The sequence below is a fragment of the Thalia democratica genome, chromosome 8 (assembly GCF_965202585.1).
Source record: "Thalia democratica chromosome 8, ktThaDemo2.hap1.1, whole genome shotgun sequence".
Classification (NCBI taxonomy): Eukaryota; Metazoa; Chordata; class Thaliacea; order Salpida; family Salpidae; genus Thalia; species Thalia democratica.
In genome coordinates, this window is record NC_139172.1 from 15,481,182 (window position 1) to 15,502,180 (window position 20,999).

The 20,999-nt window shown below is 23.8% G+C and overlaps 1 protein-coding gene across 3 annotated transcripts in view; it reads right to left on the bottom strand.

Annotated features, from left to right (window-relative positions):
* Positions 1–20,999, bottom strand: part of LOC145843367 (uncharacterized) — a 46,934-nt gene that overhangs the window by 17,665 nt on the left and 8,270 nt on the right. For all 3 annotated transcript variants that reach the window (XR_014370235.1, XM_082950833.1, XM_082950832.1), the window contains exons 3-26: positions 17,566–17,664; positions 16,837–16,890; positions 16,728–16,781; positions 16,470–16,577; positions 16,285–16,338; positions 16,167–16,220; positions 15,742–15,786; positions 14,424–14,477; positions 13,523–13,567; positions 10,362–10,415; positions 9,026–9,070; positions 8,697–8,750; positions 7,966–8,010; positions 7,365–7,463; positions 7,016–7,069; positions 5,714–5,821; positions 5,546–5,599; positions 5,434–5,487; positions 2,332–2,376; positions 2,170–2,223; positions 2,072–2,116; positions 1,896–1,949; positions 1,762–1,815; positions 1,521–1,574 (exon numbers count right to left, since the gene is read on the bottom strand). Coding sequence is in view for 2 of the 3 variants with exons in the window: in XM_082950833.1 (XP_082806959.1) it covers positions 1,521–1,574; positions 1,762–1,815; positions 1,896–1,949; positions 2,072–2,116; positions 2,170–2,223; positions 2,332–2,376; positions 5,434–5,487; positions 5,546–5,599; positions 5,714–5,821; positions 7,016–7,069; positions 7,365–7,463; positions 7,966–8,010; positions 8,697–8,750; positions 9,026–9,070; positions 10,362–10,415; positions 13,523–13,567; positions 14,424–14,477; positions 15,742–15,786; positions 16,167–16,220; positions 16,285–16,338; positions 16,470–16,577; positions 16,728–16,781; positions 16,837–16,890; positions 17,566–17,664 (1,440 nt within the window). In the remaining variant the exon portion in view is untranslated. The remainder of the gene's footprint in view (positions 1–1,520; positions 1,575–1,761; positions 1,816–1,895; positions 1,950–2,071; positions 2,117–2,169; positions 2,224–2,331; positions 2,377–5,433; positions 5,488–5,545; positions 5,600–5,713; positions 5,822–7,015; positions 7,070–7,364; positions 7,464–7,965; positions 8,011–8,696; positions 8,751–9,025; positions 9,071–10,361; positions 10,416–13,522; positions 13,568–14,423; positions 14,478–15,741; positions 15,787–16,166; positions 16,221–16,284; positions 16,339–16,469; positions 16,578–16,727; positions 16,782–16,836; positions 16,891–17,565; positions 17,665–20,999) is intronic.

Here is a 20,999-nt window from a genome sequence, read left to right on the forward strand (position 1 = left end):
AAAGTTGTTTAGAAAGCTCATTTCAAACTTCATCACAGATAACAAAGCTTAAGTTTTAAAAAAATAATTTAAACTAAGTAAAAGCAACGATTGGGTCCTTTTATGTTTTTTAGTTATTTTTATACACTATTTTATTTTATTAGTTTCACCTGTTTTTTCTCTCTTTAACTTCGTCTTTTTAAATTATTTTTGTATAATTTCAATCTTTTTAAGGTTTGTTTGTTGTACTGTAGCTTTTTTCAAGCATATTGATATACTTGAGTTTCTAGTTCTGGTCGTTTTAATAGTTAAACCTTTGTTTATGTGTTGGTTTACGAGAAGTTTTATTATTATAATGAAGCTAATGATTATTAAATTAAAACCATTTTATAAATTTTTGATGTAAAAGTCATTAAACTTCAAATAAACGCAATATTGAGGGGTTTTGAATTTGTTTTGAATTTTGGTAATTTTATAAGCATCCTAAAAACATGCTTATATTTACAAACCCTATTAATCTTAAAAATTGGTATGGTAAATGTGACTTAAGTATTATTTTTTCCAATTTGTTAGTTTTATTAGTAAAAAATATCTTTAAAATATTTTGAATAAATCAATTCGCTTATTTATAAACTTAAGAAACTTTTTTTTAAACTGGTAAAATATAAAACAGAATAATTTTAACTTTAAACTATTGTTGTTGTTTTTTTTATGTTTTCTGATGCACTAAAGCAAGGTCGGTTCTAAAACTACTACCCGAAAATGTTTTTAAAGAAAATTATAAACAGCATTTTTTCAAATTTTGAAGCAGCTGTTTCTAAATATTTTTTTTTTTTAATATACAAAGTGAAGCATTTCTATGCAGACCATAAACATCTTAAATGAACTAAAATTAAACCTGATTTCTGTGTAGAATAAGTAAATATCTATGAAATAAAGAGAGTTTTAGTTAATATAAGTTAAACCTAAAACATAAATTGAAAACATAGGTTAAAATCTAAAACAGTAGTTTCTTGATTTTCATAGTTCCATTGAAGTGTGTTAACCCATTAACACATAGAAACATATGTTAGTGAAATAAAGAAAGAACACATGTTTAATTTATTATTATTAAAACTAAAACATCATTGTTTAACTATTTAAAAATAAAAAAGCTGTTTAAAATGTAAAAATATTAAAAAGTGTACAGCTCAAGTTTAGCAACCGCTGACTTGAACTATAAAAAAAAATTAATAAAAACATATAAACTTATTGCACTACATGCAATAAAATAGAAAAAGAAAAATTAATTTTGTGAACTTGTTAATGTGTATCTCGTTTATCAATTTAACTTAAGTTCTTAAACGCAGTAGCTAAGTGAAAAAGTTAACATATTTTCAATAACACTTTAAAAATATTTAATAAGTTCTTCACTTATATAGTTTAATTTTACTTTTTTTTAGTTCAAAACTTTAAAATATAAAAGAAGACTTAATATTTCTAGTTATATCTGAACTTTGTTTATCGACGTGTAAAATTTACTGCTATATTTACTTACGTACATACTCGCCTCTTTCACCCGGCAATCCAATGTCTCCTTCTTTTCCATGAACTCCCTAGAAAATAAGTTATTTATTTACTAAAAGTCTAAACAAATTCTCGAAAGATTCGTGTTTTTAAAATTATTTTAAATTAAAGTTTAAGCTTATTTTGTTAAACACAATTAAGTAGTCTCTATTCGAAGATATTTGTCTTAAGTAAAAGTCATCTACTGATATATTAACAATAATATTAAAAAGCTACTTTCGCTCCTTTCACTCCATCTTTACCGTTACTTCCAGATGGACCTTCTTTGCCCTAATTTTTTAGTTTATCTAAGTTAGAAAAACAGTTTTAAAAGCATTTAAGATTTATTTTTAATTTTGTAAAAAACTAACTCTTTCCCCTCTCTGTCCGTCTGTACCATCAATACCATTTTCACCTGGTAAACCCTAAATATAACATTTTAAATAAGTAAAAAATCATTTCAACTACTCAGAAATAACTATTAGGTTATATTTTAAATAAATATTTACTTTTCATTAATAACTTTTGTTAAATAGAATTCAATTACCTTTTTTCCACGATCACCAGCGGGTGCATTTTTACCCATTTTACCCTGTAAAAAAACAGTAGTTATACTAAGCAAACACTTAATTTTAAGTTGTTTACCTCTTTCCCAGACAATCCAGGTTTGCCCGTTTTCCCTTTATCACCAGGTCTTCCCTGAAAAACGTTTACTAATTTTGTTACAGCTGTGTAAAATAGTTTGACGTAAAATATTTATTATGTGTTGTTAGCTTAGTTTTTGTTAATAAGCGGCAGAAAACTTACGTTTGCACCTTTACCTCCATTAGTTCCATCTGTTCCATTTGATCCCTACAGTTTAATTTCAAACTTAGATATCGTATAAGAATGTAGAATATTTTTTTATTTTTCAGCTTTATTTTCAAAATGACTTAATCTTAGTAGTACACTAGATTACGCGCGGTCTATCAAAGATAATAAATGATTGTTAAAATTAATATAATTAACTAATCGACCTTAAAAATGAGGTTTTTTATTTTGATTAAATTTACCAAAATAAGCTAACTGTGACTTTTAGTAAGATTTATTCATATTGAAAACTACATATTTAAAGTTGATTGTTTTTATTTTATTGTTTTTGTTTTTTCTAATAGTATAAGTAGACATCAAAAGCTTACTTTGAAAAACCTATTGTTTCACTGAAAGTTAATTTTTTCATAAACTTTATTTTTAGATTTATTTTTCTTTTCACAAAAAAGGTATAAATTCATAAGTTGGTGACAAATACAAAGTTTTTAAACATATTTAACATAAACACAAAGTATTTACAGACTTGCAGCTACAAAACTAAATGTATAAGTTATAGAATTAAGCAGACTACATATAGCTGTAATGTTCTTACTAATCTCGTAGAAAGTCTATACAGAAATTTATTTAGTTTAGCATTATGTAATAAAAACATATAGCACTATACAGTAACCTCTCGCTTATTTACGCACATTGTGTCCACAGAAAAAGTGCGTAAAGATATGAGAGATCGTAAAGATACGAGAGGTACCAAATATACTTACTATAATGGCTGTTTTTTGATATTGCTTGTATTTAAAGCAGACTGGGGACTTTCCAACTTTTAACAATTTGTTTACTTTATTTATAAATATGAAAACAAGAGATAAAACTATACATATACTAAAAACAAGGGTTTTAAATTTATGTAAAATGATAATTTAATTTTTGCTTTATCTTTATTTATATGTGACTTATTTGATACTTGACATTTATATACTATTCTACTTAGCAAATTCAACTTATAATTAAGCATTTATTTACATTTAAGAAATGATGTGGTGTCTATATTAAAATTTGTTTCTATAGTCTTTTACAAAAATATGCATTTGGTGCTGTAATTTATTTCTTCTTTTAAAAAAAAATTATATAAAATATAAGAAAATGTTTAACAGAAATTGTTTATGTTACTAGAAACATTTTTTGATTTGACCTTTGCCCACATAAGAATAAACTTGTCTTGCATTGTATTAAAGATATATTAACTAAATGTTTATCAGTAAGTCAAGGAACATAAGTTTACAAAGTCTAAAGATATAGCGAGGTGAGTTAGCATATAAAAGCATATTTTAAATTAAAAATATGCAATAATCCCATTATGTGCAACATTAAAAAAAAACTCTTTTTTGAACTTTTTAGAATTCTAAAATGCGTAACTAAACGAGAGTGCGTAACATCACGAGTGCGTAAAGATGCGAGAGGTTACTGTACTTAAACAATTTAATTTAATGTTAAGTTTTTGAAACTTTATTATTTAATGCTTTTATAACCACTTATTTTTAAGACAATATGTAAAGCAAATTTTTATTTAGTTATAAATATCTTTTTGTAGTTGTACAGAGATATTTATTTTATTTTTTGAATACGTCTTTTGAATAATCGTTTTGCATGTATTCAACGATAACATATTTTAACACTCTTTTTATATTAACTAAAATTAAGAAAAGATTGAATTGAATTGAAAAAAACCTCCATAATTGCTTTAATTACAGTTGATTTTTGTCAAGAACAAAATTGTTACATTGTTTTATTTTAAACTTAATATAGAGTGCTCTATACTTAAAACATATAGAAGAGCGGATTATATATTACAAAGAATAGTTGAACAGTTTTTTTTGAAAGCCTTGAAAACAGAAGGTTGATTATAATAAGTCCTAATAAAAATAACGTCTAGAGTAAAGGTTTTAGGTAAATACGATGCATATTTTTTTATTTCATTAGACTTAAAAATAGAATTTTTAACAACTTTAAATAAAAGCTCTTCAGTCTAAGGAAAAAAAAATCATATGAATTCTTATTTTGTTAGTTTTTTTTCTAATAAATCAGTTATGGAAACTTTTAAAATGCAAATTGCCGTTAAAAACTAAGAAATATTTTTTCTCTAGGTTAATGATTTATTGTACGAATGTAAAAAATTATTTCCAGTCTCTAATATTTTTAAAAGTTACCTAAAAATCACTTCTACTTAAAAAAAATAATAACCTAAACCAGTATTTTTCAAATTGTGTACAGTCAGTAGTGTCGTGCATAGATAATGTTTGTGTTCCAAATATTTCGTGAGGAGTTAAATATTATTAAACAACTAGAAATTAAGTAAACAATCAATTAACCAAGTGTCAGCACAGCAGCCTTTTATAAATAAGGAGTACATTTTCCTATAATTTTTTTTTTGCGAACTTCAATTTATGGAAAAAGTCTTCTGCGGGTCGCAAATATATAAAATAATTTTTTAAATTTATAAAAAACACTATTTTTGATCAAATGTGTGACTAAAGAAGCTAATAATAATAAATAATAATAAAGTAGTTATAATTATTAGTTAATAAACTAAAAACCTAATTAAAAGTTTATTTACACATCAACTACTTTATTATATCGTATGAAAAGCATGTTTTTTGCCTGAAAAACACACCATGTGCCGTAGAATTTTGTTTTGGGGACTGTATTTAGATTGCAGTCCGCAGTTTTCAATCCCGTTTTATAAACTCTAAGTGTTTGAAAATTCAAAAAACTTTAAACATATATTTTATTACGTGGTGTGTAGTTTGATGACCATAAAGTATTTTTTAACACCAAGTCCTTAAACAAAATTTTTGTGCGTCAGTTTATTGTTGCGATCAATAATATAACTACTAATAAAATTAAAACATATTTTTTTTTATTTTTTTATAAATCTAACATATTGGTTTTAATGGATTCAATTTTTTATTTAGTATTAGTTATTAAAAAACGAATAATTTGCATTATCTATTCCATTTTGTTTTCTAATTTTTTTTTTTAAGTTTTAACTAAAGGAAAAAAAACTTTACTAATTTTTTTTAAAACTATATATAAAAAACAAACCCTTTCTCCTTTCGCACCTTTTAGTCCCCTATCTCCTCGAAAACCCTTGTCACCCTGCGCAACAATTTATTAGTTGCATAATTTTTTTACTAAAGTTAAATGCAAAACTAACTTTTGTTCCTTTCAATCCTCTCTTCCCCATGTATCCCGGCTCTCCAGGGTCACCCTAATTTAGGTATGTACAAAGTTATTTTTCTCAAAACAAAAAAAAGTTTTTAAAGTTTAAAAAAATTAAAACTGAAATGAAACAATTCTATAGTGCTTAATAACAAAAACTCACAAGGTCACCGGTAAAACCAGGAGTACCTTTTCCTCCGATTATTCCTATTTCACCCTCCTTTCCTGGGTTACCTATGACTCCCTTTTTCCCGATAAAACCAGGGAACCCCTAAATTAAGTAACTTGTTTTATTCATAAACTACATTAACAAATAGTTTTGTAGCTTCATGTGTCTATATCTACCTGTTAACACAAAGTATGCGTGTGTTTAAAAAAATATGTTTGCTTAATTAAAATAACTTTTATCAAAAAATGTGTCTAATCATAAAAAATATAAGTATTTGTGCTAAAAGTGATGATGTAGTATCTTAGGTCTTCGTATACTAAAATGTTTAGTAAACAAAAACTTTCTATAAAGAATTAGTTGTTTTTATTGGTCTTCAAACACAAAGTTTTTCATCAAAACCAATTAAAAATATAAATATGAACATAATTACAAATATAACTTGTAACAATTTGTTTTTTTTTTTTTATACATAGAACTAATCAAATAATAAACACTAACTAATTTTAAAACCTAACATACTTAAATTCAAATTTAAGTCTGACCAAAGTCATAACTTTAAACTAAAAAATACTAAACTGATTTATATTTTTACTAAAAATCATAACTTTAAAACTAAAAAATAGAAAACTGATTAGTTTTTATACTAAACCGTATGAATACAACATATAAGTAGTTATACGATTCAATCAGTTATTTCTAGAATTTTACTTATGGAAAGTACACCTAGGTAATAAGAACACATAAACAACCTTATAGATTCTGTCGTATTTGAATCATAAAGAGTTAAGTTAGTAATAATTTTATATATTAGTGACAAACTAAATAAAATATTGTAATGACATAACTACTGTTTTATTTCTTAAACATAAAAGTTGTAAAGATAAGTCTTGATAAACATTTGATTTTTTAAATTTATATTTAAAAAACTTTTAAAAGTTTTTTCAAGGCTTCACAAAAGTGGTGCATTAAAACATTATTAAAACTGTTCGTCATCATTAAAAAATCATCATTAGAACAAATTCGTTAACTTTTGTATTTTTTATATATAATCTTTTTTTTTTCCTTGAAAATATATTTTTTTAACTAATAATTTGTTTGATTATATAATTATACGGTCATAATTTAAAAATAAAAAAAGATATGTATTATATTGTCTGATTTTTTGAACTTTATTTAAAACCCTTTGTGATGAAGTAACAAGGTCTTTATAAAATAAAATTTTCGTTTACTTAATGTTAATTTTAAATAAAAGTTGTCAAAAAAATTATTTTAAGACGTAATATATAAATACAATACCTTATCTCCTCTAGATCCTTTTGATCCCTTTACTCCTATAGGTCCTCTATGACCCTGAAAAGTTAGTTAAGACATGTTAAAAACTAATGTTCAAAGACTTTGTTTTAAAAACTAAAATGAGTATTTATAACATCGGAGATTTATTTAGATAAGTTTGGTTTACTAGTCAGGGAATTAGTGTGATTACACTTTTCAGATGGTTCTTCATATATCATCGATAAAAATTTAAACGCCAGTTGAAGAAAATTATTGCCTCAAAAACAATTTTAGTAAAATAGATATTTTAATCTATCTGTTACAATTTGTCAAATTTTTTATAGTATTTCAGTTATATTTAACTATAGATTACCATTTCTCCTTTTGGTCCTTGAGTTCCGGTTACTCCTTTTTTACCAGTTTCTCCTATTAGCCCTTTACTTCCCTGTTTACCGTTTGATCCAAACTCACCCTAGTATGAAGAAATAAGTGTATATAACAATAAATTAGTAGAAAGGCTTAAAAAACAAATCATTACATACCTAAATAACAACGTTTATTACAAACGTTGAATTTATAGCTTTAATACTCAAGTATGTACTTTTAAAATTTCAATAACACAATTTTAGAATAATATGTAAAATAAAAAACATCATAATAAAAAATAGCTAATGATTTTTGGTTAACTTGAAAATATTTTAAAGTTATACATAGAAATATGCTACACGTAATTGTTTTGAGTTTTTAAAATAAGGTAAAAAAGTCATAGTTCAACTTGTTTATTTCATTTTTAGAAAATAATGAGTAAAAGGTTTCTAAGTACGAAAATAGAAAAGTTTAAAGGTAATTAAAGTATGATATATACTAAAAATTTTTTTTTTAATTTTTTAATTTTTACTGTTTGTATTTCAAACCTAACAATAAAGTAAGTTACAACAAAACTTAAGATAACTCAAGACGAATAAATAACTTACTTGTTCCCCTTTAAACCCTTTACTTCCTGGCGATCCTTTTCTACCCTAAATTCAATTTAAACACCAGATAAAGTTAAATTAGTGAAAGTTATATGAAAAATATTATAATGATATTTGTACAAACAAGTAAGTTTTAATAATAAAATAAATTAAAGAAAAAATCGCTTAATTTTTTTTTTTGTATTTGCACATAATTGAGTTTTTTAAAGGTTGAAACAACATTTTAAGAATTATAATGTTGTTATGTATTTCTTATAGTAAAGCTTTAACATAAGATAATTCTTATAGCTTATGTTTTGATCAGAAACTTGTTTACGTAATGTATTAGCTCAATATTTTCAGTTACTCATTTTCAGAGTATTTTTGGATAAAAGATATTTTTGTAAAAAATAAAAACGATTAGCGATTAATTTAAGTATACAAAAATGTTTGAAGTTATTCGTTTTAAATTTAAAATTTTGTTTTTAAAAACATTCTTGTTAAGCTAGTATTTCACTTGTAGATAACAATACGTTTAAACAGATTACGATTAACAACCTGTTTTTTTATCGAAAAGGATCTTTTTTTAGAGTTTAAAATGCAATTTAGTTGTTTTTAAACAACTTATATTCAAAAAAGTAATACTGTAAAACATTGTTCGAAAGATTTTAAGTTTTTTTAAACTTTTAGTTAATGAATTAATTAGGTCAAATACAACTTATTAAGTGAATAAGTAAAAAAATATATTTTACTTTTAATCCATTCATTCCTTTAATTCCCTTTTTTCCATTATTTCCGGGTTCTCCCTGACATTTTAAAATCAAACATTTTAATCAAACGTTTTTAAGATTTCATATAAGAAAAAAAAATAACGTCAGCTCAAACATTAAAAAAAAATTATATTTCAGTCAAGTATATAAATTTAAGTTCAAGTGTTATTAAAGCTAGAACTATAAAATATTAGAAATAATAACTTTATTACTTTTAGTTTTTTTAGCAGAAGCTTAACTTCAAATTTTAAATAAAAGTTTTAAACTTTTATAGATTTTGTACTGTGTATAAAAAACTAAACAGTTCAAACTTTTTTTCCAATTGGACCTGGAAGACCGGCTCTTCCGGTAGTACCCTATTAAAAATGTTTTGTAGAATTGACTAGGCGTTTACGAAATGTTTACTTATTTTATAAGTATTTGTTATAAATATATACCTAACAAAACATCAATCTTTGCAACGGTAAAAGTTTTTTTTTTTTTTTTCTTAAGCAAAATTACAAGTACGCAGTAATTTAAATAGTTGTTGTCATTCTTCTTTCTATTCTATTAAAAACCATTTAACAAATTAAATTTTGATTATAACATTGTATACTAGTATAGAAAAACAAAAAGAATTGCTATCAGTGGTAATCTGAAAATTATATAATTTTATTACTCAGTTTTGCGTCTAATGATGATAACTCACAAAATTTTACAAAATATACTTGCTCTTTGCAAAATCAAAAAGAAAAAAAAAACTATTTAATTACTTGATACTTTTTTTAGTCAATGAGTTTAAGAAAAAAATAATATTTTAAACAAGTTTTAATTGTAACTTTGTTTAGTTTTTACTAAAATATATCTTCAAACTGTTGCATTTTCTAAATTATGTAATTTTCAAAAATATACTTATATCGTTGCAACTTATTGTTGAGTTCTAAGTAAATAGAAAAACATATATAGGTAAATAAAAAATGTTTCTTTTCAGTTTTAAGTTTACTTCTATGCTTTATTAAAACTATATAATACATTGGTCAAAAAAGTTTTTTTGACAAAAAAATGCATGACTTAAAGTAAGTGATTATGTAATTTTATAAAAAAACTTTTAGTAGTCTACATGATACAAAAAAGTTAGTTATGTTTGAATTTAGCTTCATCATGATTAATAAGAAATCATAGTCTACCTATAATGCAATAAATAGCAGAAACCAAATAGTTTTACACATTTTTTTAAAAATAATTTTAAACTAGTTTTTAATCATTATTAATGCACAAATTAAATATCTATTGTACTAAAATATGTACCTATAATAAAGAGTGAAATAAAATTTTGATAAACAATCACGTAGATTTCTAAACATATAAATTATGATAGGGACTTTTAAAATTATAACAAAAACTACTTTATACTAATTTTATTGACTTTTACAATCTAGTTGTTATGTAATATCGAAGTAAGTTCTTTTATTGTTTTGGTTTAACCTAAAATTTACTATTAAAAAAAAGTTATAAGTTTTAGATTAAGAGTCATTGTTATTTATACAATGTTACCCTTCTTTTTTATTAACTCAGAGAAAAATTTTAGAGAATTGCTGAAGATTAATTCAAAAAATCATAATATTTATTTTTTAATTAATTTAATCTATAATAAAACTCAAAACTCACTAGTGTACCATTGCTCCCTTTTGAACCAGCTGGACCAGGCAATCCTTGCGGTCCCTAAAAACAGTTTTATGAATTTAAACTAATTTAAATAATTTCATTTTATAAAACCAAGGTATAAAGTAGTTTTTATGACTAGTAATCTACAGAATCCTTTTTTTTTTCTTTAAATTAAGGACCGTCCGGATCCTGTTCTTTTTTTTTTTAATTGAGATCTGGTCGGATCCAAGTCAATTTGATACCTTCAAAACTTTCAATGTTTTAAACTAAACTATAAAGTTATTTGTTTCAATCATTTTTCAAACGGGTTTGAAAGTTTTCTAGTTAATGAGAAAGGTATACAACAAAAGCCGAACATAATAGAAAATAAATCTTGGCAGGCCGTGTAATTTTTAAAAATTGAAAATTAATCTTTGACCGCAAAATTGTATTGAAAAAACCATTTTCATGACTACTTTTTACGAAAAATATAATTTGACTCACATTTAAAAACCAAATTTTCTTTAAAAAAACTCAAGTTTTGCACAAGTTATTTTCAAGCTAAAAAGTACGTCGCACTCAAAAGGTTTCTACTGAGCTTGCTGATCCAGATTTTTCACACTTTACTAAAGCCCTTACCAATGAACATGTTATTGTTAATAATTAAATTGATTTAGAAAAATAATTTCCGGTTTATTAAAATTAACTATAGATATTTTTTCGATTTCTATTTGAATAAGAGTTATAATGCAACTGATGATCTTATTAATCTCATTCAGAGTGAATGATTGTTTTATAAATAATTTCAGGAATTATATAATTTTTGTAAATTTTGTTTTATTTTGTTTGTTTTTTCACTGTTTACAAGCATCAACCACATCTTAACATAAATTGTATTTTTTATGCGTTTATTTGTGTTATTGTTTTTTACTACTTAACTGTTTTATTATTGTTTTGAATAAAATAAGAAAGTAAACGATTTGGATATGTTTTTTTATTTTTTCAATACTAAGCAATGAGTGCATTTATTGGTTTTATTGATACAACTAAAGAAAACAATTACCAACAATTAGCATTTAAAAAGTTTACCTTTGTTTTTTATCAAAAACTTTTGTACTTTCTTTAGAACCGAGAAAAAACAAATAAACATCTGTAAACTTACAGTATACTTCAACTATAACTTCTAAAAATATTAATACTGTTAATTTGTTTATACTCGATATTTTACTTGTGTCTTTTCAGGGAACAGTTTGTTATAAAGTAAGTGTGATTATTTCTTCAAATATAGAAATATTTCAGAACTAAAAATCCTTATTGCTCGTTTCAAATACTAGGTTCCAGATACACTATTTCCAGCTGGAGCCGGATCCGTATCCATCTTAAAACTTGGACCAAGCCGGATCCGGATTCTTGATGTGGTAGATATCTTCTATTTTAAAGCTACAACTATAAGTTCTTTATTAACAATTTGCAACTAATAATAACTGAAAAAATGTTTTACTGTTTTGTATTTGTTTTGTATTAACTCTTTAATATAAGTATAAAGCTTTTTTTTTTAACTTTCGGCTTCATTAATAAAATACCTCTAGTCTGAATTAAATAAACTTTCTGACAATGCATTTAGTACTTTTTTATCAAAACTTAAAAACCATCGGATTACTTTTATTTATATATACTCCTTTTTTTTCAACCACTTTAAAAAGTAAAAACTTTAACTAGTCTATATTTTTGTTATAGTTAAATTTTTAAGTATTTACTTTAAAAAATTTACCTTTTCTTAAAAGGTTAAAAAAAAAAATCATTAAATTTTACACTTTCTAATACTTTTCATTTAGATAACTAATAAGTATGTTAGAATTTTAATTAAAATAGATATTTTTAATTAAATTCCAAGTACTAATGTAAAAACTATCTTTAAAGCGTGAATATTTGCAAAACTTTTGTTTCAATAAAAACGGTTATGATAAAAAATTCAAATGTATATTTACTAAAAAACTTGCTTAAATTTTAACGATTTTTTTTAATTAAACCAAGTATGTTTAAACTTAAATATAGCTTAAAGGTTTAAAAATAGTTTAAGCAACGGTTTTGGTAAAAACTAAAGACATAAACTTTTTGATCTAATTATAAAAGCGTGCTGTTATTTTTTTACAGTTTTTTATTTAATATAGAACTTTTTATACTGAAATAGGTTTCAAGATTTTTTATTGAATAGATAGCGGAACTTTTTTGACACTACTATAAATTACTTCAAGTTTATAAAACTTTTTGAAAATTTTAATTTAACTTGATTTTTGAAACAAGTTTTAAAAAACAAAAGTTTTTATTAAGTTTCAAATGGTGCGACTCACTAAAATATAGTTTAAAATACTGCATGTTTAATCCTTACGTAACAAATACTATTCATTCGAAAGTTTATATAGTTTCTTTTAATAGTTAATTTTTATAAGCTCGTAATAAATTGTAAAAGCAATTGATGTACGACTCGATAACCTAAAGGCTTATTTGTACATCAGGTCCTTAGATCGAGCATTTTAACTATTTTTATCTTATTGTTCAATAAAAATTACTGTTCAATCAGTTTTTGATTATTTTTAAGTTAAACTATACTTGTAAAAAAAAATTGCAAAGTAAACTTCTTTTTTTTTGTCGATTAATGGTTTAGTTGTGTACACATTTGTTTTAAAGAAGTAAAAAATTTTTTTTTTTTACTTTAACACTACTCATACTAATTAGACATTTTTAATATAATCATGTAGAAAGGTAATAAAATAATTTTTATGAAGATCAGTTGTACAAAATACTGATTATATTAGTTAAACAACAAGGTTTTATAAACAGAAACAACCCTTTTGTTTTGCATATTTAACTTTAGAATACTTAGTCAGCTGTTAAAACATTTCTAAACTCACCAATTTCAATTATTTATATATAAAAAAACAAGTATCGACTTTTATTTATTTAACGTGAAGAGGTCGCAACTTTTTGTCACCGAAACCCGGTTGTAAATAAAATATTTAATTTACACATCTTTATTTAAATAAGCTCTTTACATTTCAGTAAATTGAGCAATCTTTTTTAGCTCAGACAAATAACTATATATAAAAAAGAACAAAAAAGCAAACTATAAATTTACTTAATATTATTAACTTTGTCTTCTTATTTTAATTTACTTTGAAACTTACTTGAACTCCTTGAACTCCATTATATCCAGCAAACCCTGGAAAGCCCTAGATATTAAAAAAAAATATTATCGTAGTTATTTTTATACAAATCTAGTTTCACTGAAAATTCACTTTAACGTTTGTTAACTAAGATAAATGATTAAATAAAATACAAAACGTTTTTATTTCTTAGATTTTTTTTTCGTTTTTATATTTTAACAACAAAGAAAAATGGAAAAACATTTTTTGCTAAAGTATTATAGCATTAGCCTCAAAATTCTAAATGTAACTATATCTAAAAATAACTATACTTAAACAAAAGTGAAGCTTTTAGTACTTTTAAAATCAAAAGTTTTCAGTTTGGAGTTTAAGCTATTTTTTTTGGTATGTTAAAGAAGTGAAAACAAAGTAATTTTAAATAAAAAAGTTTGTTATATTAGGTTTAAAAATAATGAAGATAACAAATGTTTTTCACAGACATAAAAACTTTTTTAATGCAAAATAAAAGATTAAAAGCACTTTTTAGTCAACAATAAAATTAGTAAGGATAGTAAAGTACAGTATGTTGGAAAACTATTAAACTTAAATTAAATAAAATTTAAATGTGATAACTTTTTGTAGAAGTAAGTTCAACAAAATGTTCGTTAACGTTTAAAGATACTTATATTCACTAAAGTTAGTAATCAATTTAAATATAAAGGAATACGTAAATCATTTAGTTTTTTATATACATTTGAAGAGTGAATGAAGTTCGTAAACAACATAATGATTTATTTTATATTTAATGTTTTTTTACTTAAAATTACTTTAAAATTAATAAACAAATAAAAAATTTAAATGTTTTTGTTTTTACTATAGGATAAAAATAAATATTTCACAAACTTTATCAACAACTTTTGTAAACGTTAACATATAAACTAACGAGCCCTCCTTGTTTTCCTTGAGGTCCTCTTGGACCATTCAATCCTCTCGGACCCTATGAGTGTTTAAAGAAGCTAAATTTAAGTTTAAACTTTATTATAGATACAAAACCACTAATTTATTTTTTATTGTCAGCATCATTATTTAAAATTTTAATAATTAAGGTAGTTTGTCAAAACCTTAACAAAAATATGCTGTTATCGTTTACCAACTTCACTTAAAATATTTATCATTAACTAAATCTTTATTTATAGATAAAACTAAAAGTTATCATTTTAAAAAGTCTAGTTTGTTAATTTACAATTCAAATATGATTGTGTAACATTTTTGGAACTAGAATAAAATTTATACAAAACAGGTTGGTTAACTAGTTTTTCGAATTTTTCTTTTGACTATTTTTTGTATCTAATTTAGTAAAAATGATTAGTTGCTTGATAGTAACGAATGATGTGTTATGATGGATTTTAAAAACATAGATAATAATTACAATAAGAATTTGAATTATGTGCACTAAGCCTGTTTTTTATTTAAACCTACTAATTAAAAAGCAACATTAGGGTCATTATAATTTCAAACAAAAATGTATAGACATTTGCAAAGGTTAATATCAAGTAGCCTTACGTGTTTTAATAACAATACTACAAAAATGTGACTCGCCGTTTTTAATCTCCATTTGCTATGTCGGCAAAAATTACAATGAGTTTACTTTATAAACTAAAAACTGTTAGTCACAAAGTATATTTTGACACATACATATATGACCCCTGTTGTTAAACTAGATAAAGTTTTCTTACGACCAATATTTTATTACTAATCAAGTTGCAGCAGTTTAACTCGAATACCGTTTTTTTTTTTTTTTTGATATACCTTACTGAATAAAATCTGAATTTATCCATAGACTCTTGATCTAATCTAAGTATAGATACTTGTTCAAGTTTTGTTGTTTTATAATAAATATAACTTTACGTTAATAGTTTGTCAATAAAGAGTTTAAACAATAGTATATTTTTTATAAAAGAAAAAAAACATTTGTAAATTTTTACTAAATTTATTGATAAAACAGTCAGAAAATTTGTTATAGTACACGTAATATGTTTATTTAAAATATTTAGTTTTTTTTTGTCTACCGAGTAAAACTTTTGTTTTGAATAACAGCTAAGCTTCTCAAAAGTAAATACTAGAAACTCAATTATAAAAGTAGTGTTTCCGCAGTACACTATTATCCAATTTCCAACTAAATTACGTAAAACCGCATTAACTTTCTACTGAAGTAAAAGTAATTATTGTCAAATATCTATTTATAACTTTGTTTTTCAAACCTGCATTCCTTGTCTTCCTCTTGAACCCGTTGGACCTATTTCTCCCTAAAACAATAGAAAAGAATAACAAAAAACAATAAATTAAACAAAAATATGTTTAGTATTTTATAAGAAAATCTTACTAAATATTGTATAAGCAGGTAAAAAATTTCGAGCTTTTTAAACTCTTTTTATATATAAAACTTATAGGCAAATATAGCCTGATTTGATCACTTTAAAATAAGCAAAATTAAATCAATAAACTAAAATAAATTTGTTAAAATCGTGTTAATGGCAACTGATATGTAAACTTAATAGAATAATAAACAAAAATAGTAGTTACAGAAAATTTTTCATACATTGTTACTATAAAAAAACTTTTTTTTGAAGCTACTTGATGAAACAAGTTTAAAAAGAAAAGTATAAAAACTTCAAATTAAACTTACAATTTCACCCTTTCTTCCCTTTTCGCCATAAATTCCTCGCACTCCTGGGTATCCCTGAAATAAATAAAAATACATTTGAAGTAAATTTTAAAAGTTTTTTTTTTCTTAATTCTTAAACCTGGTCTCCAGAGTCTCCTCTCAGACCTCTCCTTCCTAAGTAACCAGGATCGCCCTAAAAATTTTGAAAATAAAGTTTATAATTAAAGATTATTTTTAGTATTAGTGCAAGTAATGTGGCTCTAAAGTTTTTAAAGAAACAGTTAGTAATTTTCCAACAATTTAAAGTTTAAAATGTCAACTTACCATTTGTCCTGGTATTCCCCTTAAACCCTTTCTTCCTTTTCTTCCCTTTATTCCTTCTTTACCTTTTGCACCTTTATATCCTTTTCTGCCTCGTAACCCATGCGAACCCTATAAAGTTTTTTTAATTTTTAAAAAATGGTGTTATTATTCGATTATTGAGTGGTTTTGTAATCCTACAGAAATAAAAAGCAGTTTTATAAAACAGCTAATGTAAGCAAAACAATTAGTACAAAATTTATACTTCTTTTTAATTCTAACCTCAGGTCCAGGAGCACCTTCCCAACCTTGAAATCCTGGTAGGCCGGTTGGACCCTTAACATAAAAAATATATTAGAATAAAAAAAATTGACTTCAAAAACAAAACTACCTTTTCTCCTTCTTCGCCTTTCGGACCTCTCGGACCAGGAGGGCCAGGAATAGTCTGTAAAAGTTCAACAATATATTTTTACATGAATACGAAATCTTTGTAAATATATGAAAACTAACGATATTTACTTTTTTATGGTCTTTATTCTTACTTGAAGTATTTAATCGGAAATGTACACATAATTAATTTTTAGAACAAAATTTTAACTATTTTTATAGCTTTTATAATTAGACTTTTAAATGTCTGTTTGTTAATATTTATAAAAAAAAGAATTAAAAATAACTTAACTAACAAATTAAAAGTTTTATAAAACAAGCAGGGAATTATAAAGTTTACGAAACTTATGGAAGTATAATTGGGTACTAAAAGCATAACTAGTAGGTTTAGATTCAAATAAAATATTCATCTATAGTATTAATCTAATAAAAACTTTAGATATCCATTTAAATAAATTAAAGCAATAGTTTGTCTTTTTTTTCTTAATGGCATTAGAAAATAAAGTACAGCTATGATGTTTTCAAATGATTTCAATTAAAGAACTATTTAAAGTATGTCAATTTCTATCTACAAAATTTGAGTTCAATAACTTCAACAAAAACTTTTTTAGTATTTTCTAGTTTTTATTATTTTACCTTAGATAGATAAAAAAGTCTGCTTAGAGAACATTTATTATGAAACCAAGTGTAAATACACAACTTATTAATTCTCATTATCAAAACCAAACAATACTTCTTGATCGCCGAGAACTTCGTATGTAGTAGGTCCTTCCGGTCCTACTTCACCTTTACGACCTTTTGCACCTGGTGCTCCTGGTGGCCCACGATCACCCTTTGAATTATTGGTTTAAAATGTTAAAAAGAAAAAGAAAACTTTTAAAACTTCACTTAAAACTAAGTGAAGAATTAACCGGTTATTAAAATTGGTTTTTCAATTTTCAGTTTGTTATTTAAGATTTAATTTTAAAGATCACGATAAACTTATCTTTAAAACATAACTTAACTATTTCTTGTATGTGATTCTATTTCATTTTGATATAAAAGTTTTAAAAAATATTCAAATTAGTAAAAGAATTCGTAAATAAATAAACCAGAATTCTTGTATTTGTCATTTTATGCATATATGTGAATTTAAAGCTTTTTTTAAGACTGTTTTTTTTTTTGTATTTTAATGACTTATTTACATTTTGTTTCTATTGATGGTTATACTTTTGATAAACGACTATTTTTATTTATGTGCTTGTTAAGTCACAAAAACCCTTTTTGTACAGTTTTCTAACTAAAGTTTAAAATAAAAAGTATCGAAGTTGCTTTTTAAAAACTAAGCATCATTGAGATAATTATGTTTTGAATTACATTCTTTAAAATAAACTAGTATAATCAGAAACATATACATTTTTAGAGTCATAAATGTTTTTATTCTATTTTTAAATGTTTTGTTTAGTTTGTTGAAATTTTAATAAATTTAAAGAATTTTTGTTTTAAAGTAAGTCATAAAATACTATATTTTTTTATAAAAGATAGTTTTTTAATAATTACTTCTATTAGAAAAGGTAACTTATTTATTCAGAAGTTTATTTTTTAGAAAGAGAAAAAAATAAAGTCAATACACTTAAAATACTGAAGTTTTTAGTTAAGTTATTTAATTAGTGATCACTTACACATAAATTTGTCTATTTATATGGCGAATAAACATTTAAATTTTTTAAACATATAAAATACATAAAAAAATATTAATTTTGATTTGACCATTGATATAAACACAAACTTTAAAAGTGACTTTTCGCTTGCTTACCTTGTTCTATAAGGTTGGTAATAACTAAAGCTAATTTAGTCACATTTAAAATTTTTATTTATTCAGTTTCTCATTTATTTATATAAGTTTTTTGAATTACGATAATAACCGTTTTATCATAAAATGTAACTAAAATTCTAACGTAAACGACTTATAAACTACGATATTTTGTTTTGGAAATATCTATCTGTAGATCCATCCGAATTGATAAATAAGTTGAATACAATAACTTCATATTTAAGTAAGTTTGTAAACTAACTGTTTAGGTTAAAGCTTAATTAGTTTTTAAACACAAACTAATAGTAGTATAAAAAATAACTTATAGTTATAATTTTCTTTAAAAAACTCAGTTTTCGTGATCATGAAATTACTTCGTATAGTAGAAATTTTGAAGTTATTTGGAAACAGTATTTAGAAATTAATCAAACTAAATAACGCTTTTTGGAATACACTAAAATATAAAACTTACTAAAAACAACTTTTTTTTTTCTTTAAGTAACAAAAAATTTATATACATAACAATTTTCTTATAAGTTATGATTCTTTGATGTTTAACTGAAAAAAACAAAAAAGTTTTAGCAAGATAAAATAATTAAAATAATCAAAATTACGTTACTGTAAGTATTTCAAATGAAATACTTGTAAAAGTGAAGTTACATGTGTTATAAGTCTTCTATTTATGAATGGTACTTTTAAACCAGAAATCTTCATAATTAATTTCTAAATAATTCTCTACAAGTCAAACTAGATACGATATGTGTGGTGATAAAGATAAAATATAACTAAAACTATAGATTTAACATTTTTGTAATAGAGCCCTAATAGAACTACTTATTTTTTTCAGTATAGTAATATAATAAAAGTGTAAAAAGCTTAAAAGTAACAATAAAATGTTATACAAAAACTTGAGACACGGTTCATAAAAACTATTTTTTGTTTAGCACACAAGTAAAATATATTTCAGCCAACTCTTATCAACTACTTCTGATAACAACTAATTTTAAAATTAAATTTTAGTAAGTAAACAGTTTTAGGTTTCATCAGAAATACTTAATTAATTAAGCAAAATTAGTTAGATATAGAATAACAGCTTATAGTTACATAATTATAAATTTATATGTATTTTAACCAAGATAAGCATACATACAAAAAAAAGTAAAACAAACAATAGATAAAATAAAACAAGCGAAAAACTATAGAAAACATTTATAACGACTTATAAAGATTAGATTTATGAACGTACTGTTGCTTGCATAACTTAAGTCTAAATGTTTCTATAAATAAATGTTTCAAAACGCTTATATAATATTCATTAAGTGCTTTACTTAGAACAGAAAAAAGACTATCATTATAATTCTTTGCACAATCATAATTGTTTGATAAGTGTTCAGCAATCACCGATGACCTATTAGATTGTTTATTCAAACACGTGTTCATCCAACTTCTATGGGATTTTGAAACATATTGGTCACTTCATTTATGATATTTTTAAGAAATTCTGCAAGTATTCATACTATAGCAGTGGAATTCGGACTTATAAATGACTTTGCTTTTTTTTTTCTAGATCGGCAGTGAAATCCTTATAAAATCCATTCAAAGATTTTCTATCAAAACGACTTATTCTTAGTTGTATAGATCTAAAAATAGAGTTGACAATGTTTTTGACATTCTTTTCAAGAGTTATTGCTTCTTTACCTAAATAATACATAGTGCATCTTTTTGCTCCTTGTTTAATAGGTTTTTCCAGTTCAAAGATCGTATTAGTATTTGTTTTACTGATGATATGTGACGGATAACCAAGAGCTCTAAAAATACTTTCAATTTTGTCTATTTCTTCCTTAAACAATTTCTTTGAACAAACCTTGTGCACTCTGTAACCAAACAGGAAATTAAGCCAACTTTCTAGGATTATTATGTAATTATAAACTGTTAATCTACCTATAATTAATTTTTCTTAACTTTGCTTAATTTATAAATTGATTATTGTCTATGAAACCTAAATCAGTTGCTAGCAGAAGTAGTTGATAAGGGTTAGCTGAAATATATCTTACTTGTGTGCTCAAGAAAAATATTTTTGAATGAATCGTGTCTCAGGTTTTTGTATAATATCTGTAGTACTAAAAAGTTAAATAAAATGTTACATTTAGAAATTATTCTTTAAAACCTGTTTGGTGTTTTATGTTTTAATAGCCTTCAAGAAATTGTTTAAAAGTTTTTTCAAATAAAGAAAAATGCACAACTATGTAACAAGGTGTTCAAAAAAAACTACCAAGGATTATTAATGAATTTGATTGGAAATAACTGGCTTATCAATGTAGTAAGCTATGAGCTGTAATACTCATTAAAAGAAAAATAAAAATAAACTATTTTTT